Raw genomic sequence first — 19,602 nt, 5'->3', positions numbered from 1 at the left:
GCTGGCTATTCCTGATCACTTTCCTCTCATGCAAGTGCTTCAGGATTGATTCTTTGAGGACCTGCTCCATGATTTTTCCAGGGACTGAGGTGAGGCTGACTGGCCTGTAGTTCCCAGGATCCTCCTTCTTCCCTTTTTTAAAGATTGGCACTACATTAGCCTTTTTCCAGTCATCCGGGACTTCCCCCGTTCGCCACGAGTTTTCAAAGATAATGGCCAATGGCTCTGCAATCACAGCCGCCAATTCCTTCAGCACTCTCGGATGCAACTCATCCGGCCCCATGGACTTGTGCACGTCCAGCTTTTCTAAATAGTCCCTAACCACCTCTATCTCCACAGAGGGCTGGCCATCTCTTCCCCATTTTGTGATGCCCAGCGCAGCAGTCTGGGAGCTGACCTTGTTAGTGAAAACAGAGGCAAAAAAAGCATTGAGTACATTAGCTTTTTCCACATCCTCTGTCACTAGGTTGCCTCCCTCATTCAGTAAGGGGCCCACACATTCCTTGGCTTTCTTCTTGTTGCCAACATACCTGAAGAAACCCTTCTTGTTACTCTTGACATCTCTGGCTAGCTGCAGCTCCAGGTGCGATTTGGCCCTCCTGATATCATTCCTACATGCCCGAGCAATATTTTTATACTCTTCCCTGGTCATATGTCCAACCTTCCACTTCTTGTAAGCTTCTTTTTTATGTTTAGGATCCGCTAGGATTTCACCATTAAGCCAAGCTGGTCGCCTGCCATATTTACTATTCTTTCGACTCATTGGGATGGTTTGTCCCTGTAACCTCAACAGGGATTCCTTGAAATACAGCCAGCTCTCCTAGACTCCTTTCCCCTTCAAGTTAGTCCCCCAGGGGATCCTGGCCATCCATTCCCTGAGGGAGTCGAAGTCTGCTTTCCTGAAGTCCGGGATCCGTATCCTGCTGCTTACCTTTCTTCCCTGCGTCAGGATCCTGAACTCAACCAACTCATGGTCACTGCCTCCCAGATTCCCATCCACTTTTGCTTCCCCCACTAATTCTACCCGGTTTGTGAGCAGCAGGTCAAGAAAAGCGCCCCCCCTAGTTGGCTCCTCTAGCACTTGCGCCAGGAAATTGTCCCCTACGCTTTCCAAAAACTTTCTGGATTGTCTATGCACCGCTGTATTGCTCTCCCAGCAGATATCAGGAAAATTAAAGTCACCCATGAGAATCAGGGCATGCGATCTAGTAGCTTCCGTGAGCTGCCGGAAGAAAGCCTCATCCTTCAGCTTCAGGCTGAAGGCTTCAGCTGGAGTAGTGTATCCAATTTCGGACACTTCACTTTAAGAAAGATGTGGAAAAATTGGAGAGCAACAAAAATGATAAAAGATTTAGAAAACATGACCTATGAGGAAAGGTTTAAACAAGTGAGCATATTTCTTCTGGAAAAAAAAGACTGTAGGGGTGACCTGATAAGTCTCCAATATATTAAGGGCTGTTATAGAGAGGATGAGGATCAATTGTTCTCCATGTCCACTGAAGGTAGGACAAGAAATAATAAGCTTAATCTGCAACAAGGAGGATGTGGGTTAGTAAGTTTTTTCCTAATATCTAACTTTTAAGGAAAGTTAAGTGCTGGAATAGGTTACCAAGGGAGGCTGTGGAATCCGCATCATTGAAGATTTTTAAGAACAGGTTAGACAAACGCCTGTCAGAGATGATTTAGGTATACTAGGGCCTGCCTCAGTGGAGGGGGCTGGACTGAATGGACCCTCAAGGTCTCTTCCAGCCCTACGTTTCTGAAATTCTGTATTTAGAAGCCACTGTCATTAGTCAAGGGCTGATCGCTAAAACCCTTTCTCCATCCCTTCACATTATCATACTTCGCCATTCTTTTAGTCTGTTAAATAGTATTGTCTCTCAGAACACTCTGGAAATGTACTTGTTCCAGGAACTTCTGAGAGCAGACCCTCAAAATATATCCCTTGCTGTTCTTGGGATGGTGTGTCATGACCTCTCACTGATGGAGTTAATTGCCTTTGTTCCATTCCAAACAGACCCTGGATGTGGTCAGCTGTGTGAGTTATCAGACCACTGGAATAGTCCCACGGTTGTTACCACAGCTACAAATCAGGAGATAACTCAGAGTTATCTGTTTGATGCTGAAATCGCCAAGCACTATCCGTCTTGACAAAAGAGAGGAGCTGTATTGGATTTCACAGGCACTTCATGGTCCAGAGGGAATATTTTGTAAAACAGTATTAGACCTATTTAAGTCCCATTTTGGCATGGGAGACACCATATGAAGACATATGCAAAGAGCATAGCCATGCCAAATCCTTTATCCTCCCTTGTTTCATGTCATGTGAAATACTCACCAAATTGTCTATGCTGTTTGTGCAGTGTTAACTGACTAGAGTAGTGTAAGAAGCTGATAGTTCTAAATGCCAGGCACAAATGAAGTCCTGAGCAAAGGTGAACCTTGATAAACTATAATATGATTTTTTAAAATACTTTTTTTTGCTGTGCAGAATGTTCCTCAGAGTGAATTGAGGAGATTACTAAACTCTATTTTTGTAATTTTAAGGAAATTCGGCGTAAATCCAATGACTATCCTCATAGAGTTGCAAAATATCCAGAAAACAGAAATCGAAATAGATACAGAGATGTCAGCCCATGTAAGTATATATATCCTTTGCTCCGTGTAATTAAATCCAAAATGAAACAGTTTTGTCTCTAGATTTGTTACTCACTTTTTTCCTTTTCAAAGAGATTCTTATTTATGAACACTATAACCTCAAATGATTTGCTTTGAGAAGTATCTGTTTTTTAATAATATAAGATTTGGCCCTTCTATAAAAGGGATCAGCAACCTTTGGCCTGCAGCCTGCCAGAGTAAGCCCCCTGGCAGGCTGGACCGGTTTGTTTTCCTGCTGTGTCCGCAGGTTTGACGGATCGCAGCCCCACTGGCTGCGGTTCACTGCTCCAGGCCAATGGGGGCTGCGGGAAGCAATGCAGGCTGAGGGATGTGCTGGCCGCCACTTCCTGCAGCCCCCATTGGCCTGGAGCAGTGAACCACTGCCACTGGGAGCTGCAATCCGTCAAACCTGTGGACGCGGCAGGAAAACAAACCAGTCCGGCCCACCAGGGGGCTTACTCTGGCAGGCCGCGGGCCGAAGGTTGCCGATCCTTGTAATACACTGTTACAGTGATTAGTGACATGCGGGTTGGTAGTTATAAATACTGTGTACAAATATATAAATGTATGTGAGCAAGCAAGGTGGACCAATTTTAAATCACTGATTCTAATCACGATTTAAATGAACAATTTCCATCTTGTTTTGCATTTGTACTTATTTTCCTAAAGAGAGGTTGATTTTCATTGGTTTCTATAATTAATCATGTTTAATACAGTAGTTCTTAAGGACCAACCAAGAACAGGGCCCCATTGTGCTAGGCACTGTACAAACAGAGTGGTCCCTGCCCCCAAAGAATTTACAATCTAAATAGACAAGACAGGCAGAGTGTGGGTTAAGGGGGTAGAACAGACAAGCAGAGTAAACATGTTGGCTGATGTCATGTTAGTGCCATGTTTCTTTTTTGGGGCTGTGTGAGAGATGGGTGCTTAGGAGGGGATTAGTTAAAGGGAAAGGGATTGAGGGGAACTGGGCAGGAGAAAAAAGATGGGGCGGGGGGGTTGGATCAAGCACCCAATCAGTACAGGATGGAGAAAGTCCAGCCATATATAGAAATGTCTCCGAATGTCCAGAAATCCCTGAATAGGCTGCTTCTGTTCTTACTTGCTGGAGTCTCTCTGTAGTTTCCCCCCAAGGTTGGATCACATGGGGGTGAGGGACGGCAAGGCACAGCACCACCTGGGTCTTAGTGCCAAGAGAGTGAGTCAATCTTTTATTTAAATGTTATTTATGCTATCCCTTGTACAGTTCTGGATCCAAGGGAATGCTGGGAGAATGGTGACCCTGGCTGTGCCCCATTTTACCCCCTCATTCCAATACAGGAGTCACTGCTTTGGCTGCTTCTGCTTTTATTGGCTGGAAACTCTGGCAGCTACTTCTTTGTTCTAATTTTGAGGATACACTATAGCTGTGCCCCTTTATTTAAATACTTATGGAGTTTATAAAGGTTTGTTACAGATTCTTAAATTTTTACACTTTTTATTATGTTAGAAAATGGTGAATGATATTTCTTATTTACTAGGTGATTCATTGTATTACTTGTGAATTGTCAAGCTGCATTTGGATGGAAATTGGAATTAAATTACAATGCACAAAACCAGCATTTTAAAATTGTTTTTATTAGTTAAATAAAGCTACCTTAACTGTGTTGGATACATAAGAAAACAATAAATGGAAAACATTTATTGATAAATTAAAACTGATTTATTAAGCAAAGGAATTCTGGTCTGTAGATAGTGAATTGAATGTTTCTGGTCACAATATTTTTCAAGACTTTAGGACTAGTAGAGCTCAACCTCTCTGACCTAGTATTTATTCATAAATTGGAAGAGAAAAATAAGTTTTCCTGCTTTTCCATCTCCCAGTCAGTTTCTCAGTGTTAAATGAACTGTTAATTGAACTAGTGGAATAAACAAATATAGAAAACATTATTTTTGCCCTTGCAGAAAAGGCTGCTGCTGTCAAAAGCAGGTTTTGCACTTCAACAAATTCTAGTTCCAGGTACTTGGCCAGTGACTTTCATTGGTTCAGTGTTTTGACTTTCTTTAAACCTTTTGGCATCACTTGAAGATGAGTTTTTTTTAAAATTTAATTTAAATGATTTTAATAGAGTATGCTAAGTTAAGGCCTTAATGTAGGTTGTCAGATTTTCAAATGTTATTTAAAATAGGTTTGTTTGTTCTTTGATTTAAATCTGATTCTCTTCCCCCCCCCCCCCCCAATATTTATCCATTCTTATTTTGTGTCTCATACAGAAGCCCTGTGTTGCTTGCCAAAATATTTTTAGGGCATTTCCTCTGAGAACTTGGTTGTTGATCTATTCGAATTAGCATTGATCAATCTTTTAACAACATTTATAATACATGTTTTCATCTGGCAGAATTAGTGGCCTTAAATTTATTTATTTTTTTTTAAATTGTCATGCCAAACCCTTAAATATAGGCATCTCTTCCAAAGAACTTATCTGAAATAGTTCTGTAACTTTTTCTATGCCATATCACTGAGAGTGCTCGTGTCTTAGGTTTATCTGCTATGTAAAAATATTGATGGTTTAATCAAAACCTGTTACCTAATCAGAGTCTGCTATCATAACACTTGTTCAGAAGGAACAAGACAAGTCTTAATGCTACTTCTTTGGGAACCAAGTCTAGAGGCTCTCTAAATATTGTACACAAAATAGGTTAATGGTTTATGCCCCCTATTTTAATGTTTGGTTTCTCAGAATGGCAAAGAAGACTCAAAAGGCATCATGGCTAGTGACTAGACCATGAGCCTGCAGATCTGGAAACTCATTTTCTGTTTCCAGTTCCGCCACTTAGCCAAAGCCACATTGTGAATAAGTCACTTGGGCCAGAACTGATTTTGAGAGCCCAATCTGACATACCTGGGGTTTTATTTTTGAGAAGCACTGAGTTCCTGCATTTCCAGTTGAAGTGAGTGATAACTGCAAGTGGTCAACATGTCTCAAAATTAGGCCCAAAATGTCTTAGATTTAGGCAACTAAAATCAGTGGCTGCAATGGTAAATTTGGTAAATATCTCAGCCTCAATTTCTCAATCTGTAAAAATGAGGATATTTTTCTTTGTGCTTTGAAATATCTGGATGAAAAGTGAATACAGGTGTAAAATACTAATAATAAAACATTAATCTTTATGGACTTAGTAGCAGGTTCTATAGGTATGACGTAACAACACTTCTTAAAATAAGCTTCTGTTTTTAGTTGCGTATATCTTTGCCTAACTTTAACTATTAACTTTAACTGTTCTATGCTTGGTCTCTGTCTCATGCTGAATTTTTCTGGTAAGCATCAGCAACCCAACTTAACCACTTGGACGGATGAAGTGAGGAAGAATAGAGAGTTGACTTTTTCTCCCCCCCCCCTTTCTTTGAAAAGTTCCACTGCTTCCGTGGATTGGAGCAGGAATTCAAAATTAATCAGAGATGTTGTTCTGAAGTCAGAGATGCCTTTTCCTGTAGCTGTGAAAATCCACCAAGCTTTGGCCAAGTTACAAGTCTTTGAACAATATTTGGATGTGCCCCATAGAGCCTGTTAGAAGCTTGCTACTAAAATCTCTGAACATTGCATCTGTACTGAAGACACTACCAGGCCCCACACACCTTCCTGCATTCTGACTGACAATACTCTTGGGTCTTATTGACTTTCCATCTGCTCTGGGTATGTTCCCATACCCTACAGAACTAGAACTTCAGAGGGATGCAACAGCCACCCCTTTGGCCTAGGCAAAGGAGTGGTGAGATAGAACCCAAGGTGAGAATGGTATTAATACTGTGGCCTTACAGACCTTGTTACTGAGCAAGGCTCCACAAGCTTCCCTGAGGAGGAAGGCACACATTTTTCCCTTTTCACAGATGGGATAACCAGGAGGTTGCACAGGTCCAGTTCTGGTAGAACTGGTATATCAGACTCAAGTCTCAGCCACCACTGCACTATCTTTCAAAATGTATATGCTAACGGTGTGTTAGATTGTGCTGTTTGTAGCAGTTAGACTCTCCAGAGCCAGGAATAGAACTGAGGAGTTCTGAGTCCCAGTATTCCACTGCTGTCTAGCAAATAGTGTGTGAACTGCTGGCTATGTGTGTTCATACTTCTAACGTAGCTGCTCCGCAGAGGATAAATCTTCAATCAGTTTCTCTTTTAACTCAAGCTGTAGAGGTCTGTGCTGTGGATCTGGAAGTCCTGGGTTTAAACCCTGCTGATGACCCATGGGGGGTAGAACAGTGTAGTTCTGCACAACAGAACTTAGTTTTCAATTTTTGTAGTTAATTATCTGCAAAAACTAGGTTAAAAGATGTAGTATTAAGACCATAAGGTCAAGCACTCAAAAAATAAGGAAATGCTAGCATTAAAGTTGCCTGTGCAACCTTAGTGCCTGATCCAAAGCTCATTAGTGTCAAAGGGGATCTTTCATAGACTGGGACCATAGTGATCATCTAATCTGACCACCTGCACGTTGCCGGCCACAGAACCTCACCCACCCACTCCTGAAATAGACCCTTAACCTCTGACTAAGTTACTGAAATCCTCAAATCATGGTTTAAAGTCTTCAAGTTACAGAAAATTCACAATTTACACTAGTTTAAACCTGCATGTGACCCTGCGCTGTGCTGCAGACGAAGATGAAAAACCACCACCATCTCTGCCAGTCTGATCTGGGAAAAAATTCCTTCCCAACCCCAAATATGGCAATCAGACCCTGAACATGTGGGCAAGACCTACCAGGCAGGTACCTGGGGAAGAATTCTCTGTAATAATTCAGAGCTCTCCCCATCTAGTGTCCTGTCGGCAGCCATTTGGGATTTTTGCTCCTAGCAGTCCCCGACGGGTCACATGCTATTGTAGGCAGTCCCATTATATAGTCCCCTCCTTAAACTTACCAAGCTCAGTCTTGAAAGTAGTTAGACTTTTTCCCCCACTGCTCCCCTTGGAAGGCTATTCCATATTCCTTCATTCCTCTGATGTTTAGAAACCTTCACCTAATTTAGAGTCTAAACTTGTTGATGGGCAGTTTGTTTTCTAAAAACACATCAGAGGGATAAATACGAGGGAGGGAAGGGAGTTATTTAGGTTATTTGCCAATGTGGCCATAAGAACAATCATATCTCTCCTCAGCCTTCTTTTGGTTAGGCTAAATAAGCCAAGCTCTTTGAGTCTCCTCTCGTAAAGTACCTAGAATCATCCTGGTAGCCCTTTGCTGCACCTTTTCTAGTTTGAATTAATTTTTCTTAAACCTGGGAGACCAGAATTGCACACACTATTCCAGATGAGGTCTCATCAGTATAATGGTACTAACGAGGACTGTCAATTAATTGCAGTTAACCTATGTGATTAATTCAAAAAAATTAATCATGATTAAAAAAAAATCACGATTAATCGCTGTTTTAATCGCACTGTTAAACAATAGAATCCCTATTGAAACTTATTAAATCTTTAGGATGTTTTTCCACATTTTCAAATATACTGATTTCAGTTACAACACAGAATAGAAAGTGTACAGTGCTCTCTTTATATTTTTTGTTATAAGTATTTGCATTGTAAAAATGATAAAAGGAAAAAAGTGTTTTTCACTTCATACAAGTACTATCGTGCAATCTCTTTATCCTGAAAGTGCAACTTACAAATGCAGATTTATTTATTTATTTGTTGGTTACATAGCTGCACTCAAAAACAAAACAATGTAGAACTTCAGAGCCTACGAGTCCATTCAGTCCTCCTTCTTGTGCAGCCAATTGCTAAGAGAAACAAGTTCGTTTCCATTTACAGGAGATAATACTGCCCACTTCTTATTTACAAAGTCACCTGAAAGTGAGAACCGATGTTCGCATGGCACTTTTGTAGCTGGCATTGCAAGGTATTTACGTGCCAGAAATGCTAAACATTTGTGTGTCCCTTCATGCTTTGACCTCCATTCCAGAAGACATGCTTCCATGCTGATGACACTCATTTAAAAAAAAAATAAAATAAAATGTGTTAATTAAATTTGTGACTCAACTCCTTGGGGGAGAATTGTATGTCTCCTGTTCTGTTTTACACCTGCGTTCTGCCATATATTTCATGTTATAGCAGTCTCTGATGATGACCCAGCATATGTTCATTTTAAGAACACTTTCATGGCAGGTTTGACAAAATGCACAGAGGATACCAATGTAAGATTTCTACAGATAGCTACAGCACTCGACCCAAGGTTTAAGAATCTGAAGTGCCTTCCAAAATCTGAGAGGGACAAGGTGTGGAGCATGTTTTCAGAAGTCTTAAAAGAGCAACACTCCAATGCAGAAATTATAAAACCTGAACCACCAAAAAAGAAAATCAACCTTCTGCTGGTGGCATCTGACTCAGATGATGAAAATGAACATATATTGGTCTGCACTGCTTTGGATCATTATTGAGCAGAACCCATCTTCAGTATGGACGCATGTCCTCTGGAATGGTGATTGAAGCATGAAGGGACAGCTGAATCTTTCGCTCATTTGGCACGTAAATATCTTGGAGTGCTAGCTACAACGGTGCCATAAGAACGCCTGTTCTCATTTTCAGGTGACATTGTAAACAAGAAGTGGGCAGCATTATCTCCTGCAAATGTAAACAAACTAGTTTTTCTGAGCAATTGGCTAAACAAGAAGCAGGACTGAGTGGACTTGTAGGCTCTAAAGTTTTATGTTTGAGTGCAGTTATTTTTTGTACATAATTGTACAGTTGTAAGTTCAACTTTCATAATAAAGATTGCATTACAGTACTTGTATAAGTGAACTGAAATACTGTTTTTACAGTACAAATATTTATAATGTAAGGTGAGCACTGTACACTTCGTATTTTGTCAAGTATCAGAGGGGTAGCAGTGTTAGTCTGTATCCACAAAAACGAGGAGTCCGGTGATACCTTAGAGACTAAAATTTATTTGGGCATAAGCTTTTGTGGGTAAAAAACCCACTTCTTCACATCTGAAGAAGTGGGTTTTTTACACACGAAAGCTTATGCCCAGTCTTTAAGGTGCCATCGGACTCCTCATTGTTTTTGTATTCTTTGTAATTGAAATCAGTATATTTGAAAATGTGGAAAACATCCAAAAATATTTATATAAATGGTATTCTATTGTTGTTTAACAGTGTGATTAATCACAATTAATTTTTGTAAGTGCTTGATAGTCCTAGTACTAACCCTTCCCTGTCTCAACTGGAAATACCTTGCCTGATGCATTAGCCTTTTTCACTGCTGCATCACGTTGATGGCTCATAGTCATCCTGTGATCAACCAATTCACCCAGGTCTTTCTCCTCCTCTGTCGCTTCCAACTGATAAGTCCCCAGCTTACAGCAAAAATTCTTGTTTCCATTGACTTCAGGCATCATGCCCTTAAGTTGGGCCTCTTGTGTGTATGCATTATGATAGTGTTCAATTACATTATCACAAAATATTTGTTCTACAGAGCAATGCTTCATTTTGCACACTGGATTGATGCTGAATGAAAGGATTGTAAGAAGAGAAGATATTCTCTTGTAGTTAAGCCAGTAGGCTTGAGCTCATGACAGCTGAGTTGTATTCCTGACTTTGCCATAAAACCATGTATAGTGCTGGGCAAGAGTCTGCCAAAGGCCCCATGTGTTCCCCTGTTCTCAGGGAATTCACTCCTCATTGCAGAATTTTGCTCCAGAATTTGAGCTTTAATTTTTAAGTATTTGTAGCTCTGGTGCAAAGAGAACAGCAAAAATACTGAGTTCAGACCAATACAGTGGTATTTAGAGAGCCTGAGACAGTATATTTGAGGGATGTGATCTTCTTCTGTATTCATCTGTTGAGGCCCCTTGGACTCTGATTTCATGGCTGGAATTTTTTCTGAGATGCTATAGAATTCAGCACTTCTACCACAAAATTTATTTTGCTGCAGCAAGTCATCTTATGACTTGTTTTCTTTCTTCCTGTCTTGGCAGGACCTGCTTCCAGCTGCCTCTTAGGATGCAGTTTTCCCATGAGGGTATTAGCTGGATTACATGGCACTGTTCCATGGAACCAGGCAACAGCAGGGGATCAGGGTTGAGCTTCCAGCTGGGAGTAGGAAGAGAGATAAACGTAGGCTAGGAAGCTGGAGAACAGCACAGCAACTAAGGCCCAGGAGATGAGCTGCTGCAGCTAGCCACAAGCTCCTCCCTTCTTTGGCACGCAGGAAGGAAAGGAGGTTCTGAGGTGGGCCACCTGTACAACACTGCAGGAGCTGCAGCAGTTGGAGCCGGCCACCAGGAGAGCATAATGAAATAAATTGCCTTTGAAAATAATCATTGTTGAATTTTACATCCATGAGTATTTTCAAATATCAGCAGTAAGTGGTGTGTGTGTGCATGCGAGCACGCGTGCAAAGCTGAGCACCTTGGTTATATGGAAAATAAGGGACAATGGTTTATTTTAAGGGATATCTTAGGGAAACGTCACTTCCCTTAGCCTACCCTCTATTTTTCTCTCAAATGTACACTTCTACTGCCCTTATGTATACCATACAGTTATTGTAAACTTCAGTTAATGTTTGAAATGGTATTTACAAGTTTTTAATAAACTTCAGTACATCCCCAAATAAGGGATGGTAGTCACGTATGTGTGGGGGCAATAAACGGTATTTCATGAGTTTGGGATAAATGAACATTTCCATGACAGTAAACCCGAAATTCCATAGCATTTAGGGTTTGCTGCTGTGGAATTTAGTCTCAGGGTACACAACCTGATCATAACCCCTACATACAAGAATGCTGAATTAAGGTTACTTGGCATCCTTAATCCTGGTACATCCTAACTTTTGAGTCCTAGACTTTGCAACTTTAATATACTTATAACTTTGTTTAAATGTAACATTGGTGGTAATAGTTGCCTGTGCTTGCTGATAGCTCTCTAGAAGCTATCTAACTATTTTATTAGGGAGGCACGAATCATTCAGAGTTGAAAATTTTATCATTTATTCCTCCAAGATGGTGATCCTTAAAAAATGTGACTCACTTATGGGATGAGAGCTTCTGAGGTCCATCTGCACTATCAAATGGCAAAGCTATGCTGTGGAGTGGTGGGGCAGTGGGAACAGAGACTACTAATTTCTAAAAGGACTACAGATTAGATAACCACGATAATAATCTGGTAGAACCGTCTCACAATGTCCGATGAAATTGCCACATCTAATCCGTAATGCCCAGAAAACAGGAACAGTGAAACCAATTAAAGTCTGCCCATAAATTTACAGCTGAGATGCTTCCAATATACAGGCTAAAAAAGTAGCAACAGCTTTTTTTAGAAAAGTTCTTGACTGCCTTAGGTATTACAGGCCTGATCGAAGCCCACTGAAGTTAGTGGCAGTCCTTCAGTGTGCTTTGTAACATGGTTCATGTCACTTGAGTTTATTATTTGCTCCTTTCACAGAGCAAGGATAATTAAACTTCTGTACGGAAACATATGTAACATAGTCCATGTTAACTGTTAAAACAAAAACATAAATCCATGTGAATCTTCAAATATAACCTGTAATAGATATTTAAGTATTCATTTTTGTACTGTCTACAATTTCATAAATATTTTAGCTTATTTATTTTTTATTAGCATGCATCTAATTGTGGTGGATAAATAACTTATCTTTGAAAAGGCTATAAAAATAACACTCGTTTTTGCTGATGCTAATAGAAAAAATGTACTCTGACATTTGATGGGTAGTACAATTACTCTAGAGTAGAGAAAGGGGCAGTTTGACTGTATGGTGGTAGTGAAAGAGGAAGCTAATCTGAAATGTCACTGGGTTCAGTTTGAGAGCTAGTCATTTCCTGACAGATGAAACCATTTCTCAGAAAACACATTGTTAAAAGGAAAACAACTTTTGTGGCTGTAATTCTTACAAGAATTTGAAGGACATTCTTATCTGTCCTGTCAGTCTTCGGATTGTTCTTCTATAGTGTGATTTTAGTTTTATATCTCAGATTTACTGTTAGCACCTTCACAATTCTTAATTGTTAGAGCAGGAAGATGTCATGCTAAGAATAGGCATATTGCATTTCAGCTGTGCAGTCAGTGTTAGAAATTGAGCTAGAGATGGATCCTGTGGATGTAGAGTTTAACAATTTATACAAATTCTGATTTTTATGATTGATATTTATAGTTTACCATGATAAACACTTTAGGAATAAGCTAAAAGATGCATCAGAAAATAACTAAAACAAAACATAACAGCTGATACAAATTCTGATTCAAAATTAGTGGCCTGATTTTTCAGAAGTGACTTTCACAAATTACAGTGAAATCAATTGGAGGATCTGTGGATGTTTGGAATATTTGGAAAATCATGCTGTACAAATATAGCATGATATAATCAGAACTCTGTGCAGTAGTTAGTTATACTGAAATTATGGGCTAAACTCTGATTTATGCAACATGTCAGTATTGATAGTTACAGCAAGAGGTAATATGGTGCAAAGGGGGAAAACCACTCGGCCTTCCCTTTATTTTATCCAGTCTCTGAAACTTGTTAGCACTGTATTTTACAATATATTGGAGTTGGGAATGATCAGGAGCTGGGAATGATCAAGTTTGGATTTCATTGTGTGAGGGAGGAGGGTTTGTTGTCTGCAAGGGTGCCTCAGATTGGGCCATTTGGATGGTTCAGGGCTTTTTCACCCACATTTTCTTTTGAACTTTTTTTCTTTAATCCAGTAAATAGTATTTCATCCTCCTGGCTATTAATAGTGCCATGTTTAGGAAACAGGAATCGTGCTTGCTAAACTTTTATCAAAGGTTATTGAAAAGCCTTATTGTGCTTTCATTTCTGGAAACATAACTTTTTTTTTTTTTTTTTTCAAAAAAACCTCTTTCCCATTAATTGGTTGTAAGAACAGCAGCAGGTCAGGTAAGTCCTCCACTTGGCTGTTCAATACATGCAAACAATTTGATGTATACGAGAGTGGACAAAGAGGTGAAACATTAAATTCTGACCCCATCAAAAACAATGGTATTTAGTCATAGACTTCAGTATGCCAGGATTTCACCTAAAGTGAGTAACTGAAGAGGTTGTTAATTTCAGACGTTGTTCTTCTGGGTATAGAAGCCTTCTTAGTAGGGGAACCAGCATAAGAAGCATTTTTCAAGATTTCCACTTTTTGTTCTGATGGCACACTCTGTCGTGGAAAATTTGTGTGTTTTAGAAATATTAGAAATCCTACATCATAGCTATTTCTGTTGGCATGGCTAACAATAAATTTGTAGGTAAGTGGGGTTGTTTAAACTAAATTTAATCTGTAAAAGTTCTGTTATTTATATAATCAGTTCAAGTATTGAATGAATAATAACTGGAAATTATTTACAAACTGGAAACATTATTACCGTTAACTCTCAAATTGGCTTGTTCAATTGATTTCAGTAGAGCAAGCCAGGACACACATGAGGTTTCTAGGTCCTAATGTCTTCCAGGAACCTTCTTTTTGGTGGAAAGAATAGGATCAATGCATCCTTGTACTGTATGTATTTCTGTCTGGTGGATTACAGGCGAGTATTTATAGGATAGCACTTAAATTTTGGTATTGTTTCCCACTACCCCAACCCCAAGATTCTCTTCGCCATGTTCTACAGAGAGGAATTTTAATTTTATTTATTGTCTGTCTTGTAGTGTTTTAAAAAGTAAGGCTGAATACCTTGTGTGCACACGTTACTGTGTGAAACCTCTTTGGGGTCTTTTATCTCCTATTTGGAAATGATACAGCAGTTGAAGAGTGATTAAACTGTTAACAGTACTTGCTGACATCATCTTTCCGAGAACACTAGCATCTGAATGAGTGATTTACTATAACAAGATCTTAAGTTTTTCCTGTTGGCAAATGACATGTAATATTTACAAAGATCTTGGTTTCTGTCCAGTAGAAATATTTCAGATAAAATAAAGCAATACAGGAAAGGAAAATCGGTTAACATTTTTATTTCCAGGCAATATAATGTAAGGATACATATTTTGTGTAAAACATACATAGTATCTCTTTAAATCTGTAATTTACATGTGTCTTAGCCTCCATATGGAGGTATATAATTTTTTTTAAAAGTCTACCTACAGCTCCAGGTCCTTTTGCCACATACTAGAAATATTAATGCAAACATAGTTAAACCAGTAACTTTGCCAAAGCCAAGGAAGAGAACAAACCAAAATGGTCTCAACCATCAGTGCATTTCTCTCCCCAAGAGCCTGCAATGTGCTCTCAAGGGTCAATGGATGTAGGCAATTGCATAGAGGGAAAGGGGTGAGAAGCCCAATGCTTGGGGGCTCTTCATAAAATGTGTACCATGGGGTCAGGTCCCTCCTTTTTTCTCATTTAAAAAAAAATCCATCTGGAGGACATCAAAGTTACAAAATTAGGGTTCTGCATCAATCTTGACTCTCTTCTTGTATATTTTGGAAAGGCAGTAGTCTCTCCAGAGTTATGATTTCAGTCAGCTTCCTTTTGTATAGCTTTATACTTTGGCTTGAAAAATGGGGTTTGGCTTGAAAATTGCCACATTAACTCTGAAGACAAAGGAGGATGTTTCTAAAAAATGTTGGGGGGGAGGGGAGGGAAATCAAATCGTTCTTGTTAAAGTTCTCTTAAAATCACTGTGGTTTGAAATATTTTACTTCTGTTTTATTCTTTGCTTACCCCTAGCTCATTTTCTATGTGATTAAATCTCTTTGAAAACGTATGCACTAGCTGTTTTAGAGAAATAGATTATACGTAGGCAAATTATTAAGGATTTGTTGTACATGGTTTTGGACTCAATCTTTCCCTCATTGGTTTGAATGGGAGTTTTTTCTAGTGAGTGGGTAGCCCAGTTGGACATCAGAGGTTTAATTCTCCAGTGCCTTGCACCTAGTGTAGTTATTTACATTTGTGAATCATGAAATCAAGTTAACAAATACAATGCAAAATAAATAAAATTCTCAGCAATCCATGGATCAGAGTTAAGATCTTTGTCATGGTGAGAGATGCATTTCTGTATATTTTTTTAAAAAAAATGTAATATGTGGACAGTATAAAACTTAGCCTTATCTATTCATTTCCTTTTAAGTGCTTGGGTTTGTGATAATTACTTTGGCATTTGGTAACTTTAACTGTTTTTTTGAAAGGATTTTTGTTCTTTCAGGAATACAGATTAGGGGAGCCTCATTACATGACTGTGCACCGTAGATGTATGAATACAAAGTGTTCCATCTGTGCTTAAGAAAAACTACAATTCATTAATATTATTGTGCAATGAGAACCTATTCTTTCAGGGATATGTGATTGTAATGAGACTTTCTTATAAAACAAGTATGCAAGAGGGGAGAGTTAAGATTGTTGTGGGAACCTTGACTGTGAATATTCTGATCCTTGATTAAAATTTCAGGCTTGTTACTGCATTAACAAGCCTCTTCTTTTTTTTTTTAACATATTATATTTTAAATTATCAATATTCAACATATCTTCTTGAAAACAATGTGGGAACTATGTGTGACAGTATGGTTGTAGGCTAGTGATTTTCTCCTGAATTGCTCACTTACTTGCTGAAGGCTTAGGGAGCAAATTAGCATGAGGCTGTCATCTGCCACTAGGTTATCAAACAATTAAGTGTAAAAATCTATGAATGCTTTGTTAAGGATATATGCTTCAGGTTCCAGTTTTAACTTTTCGTCAGTTGTGTTGCATTTCCTTTGTTGCATGATTGGTATTTATATACCTGACAAGATTTGCAGTCTCAATTATCACTGAAGTAAACCTGGAGTTTTGGGTGCATACTGAGATGATTGGGCCCATAAATAGTAAATTCCTGCCTCTGTCACTGGCCTGCTGGGTGACTGTGGTCAAGTCACTTGATCTCTGTTTCAGTTTCCTCATTGATAATGTGCTACATCTTATATTTGCATTACATTTGTGGTAATCTGTTAGGAGTCAGAAAATACTAATTAAAATTCTGTGAGCCTCTGTTCCTTTGAAGTCACTTAAAATGAGCAGAACTTTGCATGGGCATAGGGGCTGCAGCTCTGGCAGCAGTGCTGGGCCTTAAATGGGGAGTTCCATTTTAAATACACATACATCTAAACCCAGATTATCCAAAATTCACATCTGGCTTCTGATTTCTTCTCTTTCTATCAGAACTTCTAAATGATTATCCAAAATTCTGATTATACAGAGAATGTGGATGTTTCCAAAGATATTTGAATAATGGGATTTTTTAAATGTGTATAAAATATATTTTATATATAAAATTTTTATTTGCAACAGTTAAGAATGGCTACGTTAGTCATTTATAACTAAGCTAGGAGTGAATTTTCCACTTAGACCAAATGAATGCCAGTTATGCCTTAATATCGCCCATGACATGATAAATTCTGGAAATATGTTAAATTAATTTATCTCATGAGTTTTGCTTCCATATATGTTTGTCATATGTCTTAATTTTAACTTTCTATTGTTAGATGACCAAAGTCGTGTAAAACTGCAGAACACAGAGAATGATTATATCAATGCCAGTTTAGTAGTCATAGAAGAAGCCCAAAGAAACTATATTTTAACACAGGTAAGTAGTAACCAGGTATTAAATTGTTATAGGAGATTGAGAACATGGACATTATGGCATAGCACAGCCTTACATTCTGGGGATGATAATGAAGCCATCTTTGCTGCTCTACTCAGTCAGTAAATGAAACACATAGCCAGTATGTCTGATCTGATTACAAGGATGTTCTTCTAATTTTTATAAGATATTTGCAGGGTAAGCATTATTTCATAGCAATCTATGTATTAAAGTTTTCAAACTTTTCTAAAACAATTTTCTTTTCAACAATTATGACCATATCCAAATGGTTACTTTATCTGTTGTCCTCTCTTCCTTTTGAACAAAAACACATACATGAATGGTATCAGTGTAAATGTTAGTAAAAATTGACAAAAAAATCCAGAGGAGAGTTTTTGGTTTCTTTGTTAACCTCTTCTCCTTTTATTATTTTGATCCTCAGTGTGCTATAGTTGTCTTCATGCAGGTCATGTACAGACTTTCCATATTTCCACATAAGGTAAAATATTGTGTAACTTAAATGTATAGATGCAGCAGTGTCACTGAATTAATGAGCAAACTTCGATCTACTCAAGTAGTGGTGGAAAGCTTGAGACTTACTATTGGTTCCCAAATAATAGACAACTTTCCTCTAATTTAACATATTCACGCATTTGCCTTGTGTCCTTTGTAAATATAAATCCATTTTAACATCAAGAAATACATTATGTAGCTTGAAAAAAATTCCCGATACTTAGTAGCTGGAAGACGAAACTGTTAAACAGGAGGTTAGGGAAGTCTAACCAGGGAGGTCCAGAAGAAACATCTTGGTAACAAATCTGGACTCTCTTAGCACCCCAACTTCAAGAAAGGGGAGGATACTGGAGTGCAGTGGTTGGAGGGTTTCCTTTTTCATGTCAAGTTCTGGCTGATAGCCATAGATTAGTTTTGAAGCAATAATTCCTTATTGAGGGAAGGGAGAATTTTTATTTTCCTGACTGTCTGAGTGTGGGAAGTCTCTACTGCTTTATCTTCCCTTCCATCCTCCATTTTTGACGTCCTCATCTGTGTACAATTTCAGAATCTGTTTCTGCTACTTCTCAGTTTTTCTAAGTGAGAGCATCATGAAACTGATGGGAAATCCATGGGATACTTCACAGTTTAAGGGTGTGACAGGTTTCTGAACAGTAGCTATGAAACTGACTTAAGTCTTGTAAATTTCTTGCACATGGTGTTGCCAAACAGTATCAATAGTAGAGCTTTTGGACCTCTTGTGTCAGACTCAGGAAAACAATGGAGCATCAGTGTACATTCAGTTCACAGTGGAAGGCTTCTTGCAGCAATAAAAAATGTCTAGAAAACTTAATCTTTTTCTAAATGTATGATTTGAATTCTGCAGAAATGGCTTAGTCTCTCTCACATATGGGGGGGGAAAGCTTTCTCGTCATGACTGAGTGGATTTTTCAAGTCCTTATAATTTGAACCACTTTTACCTTTTGCTTAGTATGTAAATAATAAGCCTGAAAACAGCTTCTCCTTTTAAGTAAGATTGGCTTAAAAACACTTCTTCATAATGTGTGTTTTGTTGTTGTTTGTTGTTTTTTACTAGCGTCCAGCTGACATTTTGGATGGTGTTTTGCCAAAAATGGAATCCTGGATTTTGTATATGAAGTGGGCTTTTAAACTACTGATCTACTGGATGCATAGATTCAGAGATGTCATTCACATTGTGTGCATATAATTGGAAAAAAGACTACTTTTATATACAAAATCCAGGACAGTTATAAATAGGGCTGTGTGAAAAATCACTGTTTCACAGAGGGCAGGGAAATGTTGGAAATGCCCCTAAGCTGTGATCTTCTAAATATATTTAATTTTTTTACAGGAAAATGTCTGTCAAAAAAAAAAAATCTTTAATACAAAAAAATTAGCTTAGTTGACAGTGCTGTATGCATGCGGAAGAATAGACTTCTATGCATATTCATTCTGTGTTTGAACTTGACTAAATTTACTTGTAGAATTCAATACTTCACCATTTACACTATATCTTGAATTTGCTAGTTCAGGATTTCTCCAACTTCATTGCACTGTGACTCCCTTCTGACAACAAAAATTACTACAAGACCCCAGGAAGAGAGACCGAAGCCTGAGGGGTGCTGAAGCTTGAGGGTTTCAGCCCTGGACAGTGGGGCTTGGACTTTAGCCTCAGCCCTGGGCCCCAACAGGTTTAATGACCACCCTGGGGACCCCATTAAAACATGGTCACAACCCACTTTGAGGTCCTGACCCACCAGTCGAGAACTGCTGTGCTAGTTATAAAACTTAATGATGTTGAAATACTTGAATGTTCACAGCTGTTTAAGTAATCTCGTTCCTGATTATGTCAAGTGATGGAATGCTGCAATAAAAAGGTGTTACAT

General features: G+C 38.7%; 1 protein-coding gene across 4 annotated transcripts in view; it reads left to right on the top strand.

The window, feature by feature from the left end:
• PTPN2 (protein tyrosine phosphatase non-receptor type 2) overlaps positions 1–19,602 on the top strand; it is a 58,202-nt gene that overhangs the window by 6,749 nt on the left and 31,851 nt on the right. For 3 of the 4 annotated variants that reach the window (XM_073331660.2, XM_073331657.1, XM_073331656.1), the window contains exons 2-3: positions 2,548–2,638; positions 17,106–17,206. In XM_073331660.2, coding sequence (XP_073187761.1) covers positions 2,548–2,638; positions 17,106–17,206 — 192 coding nt within the window. Of the gene's footprint in view, positions 1–2,547; positions 2,639–14,048; positions 14,174–17,105; positions 17,207–19,602 lie in introns of those variants that run through there. The other variant, XM_073331658.2, reaches the window with a different exon arrangement.

This window comes from Lepidochelys kempii, chromosome 2 (genome assembly GCF_965140285.1).
Source record: "Lepidochelys kempii isolate rLepKem1 chromosome 2, rLepKem1.hap1, whole genome shotgun sequence".
NCBI lineage: Eukaryota > Metazoa > Chordata > Testudines > Cheloniidae > Lepidochelys > Lepidochelys kempii.
The sequence above is the reverse complement of the archived record's forward strand: the minus strand, read 5'-3'. Positions and strand labels throughout refer to the sequence as shown.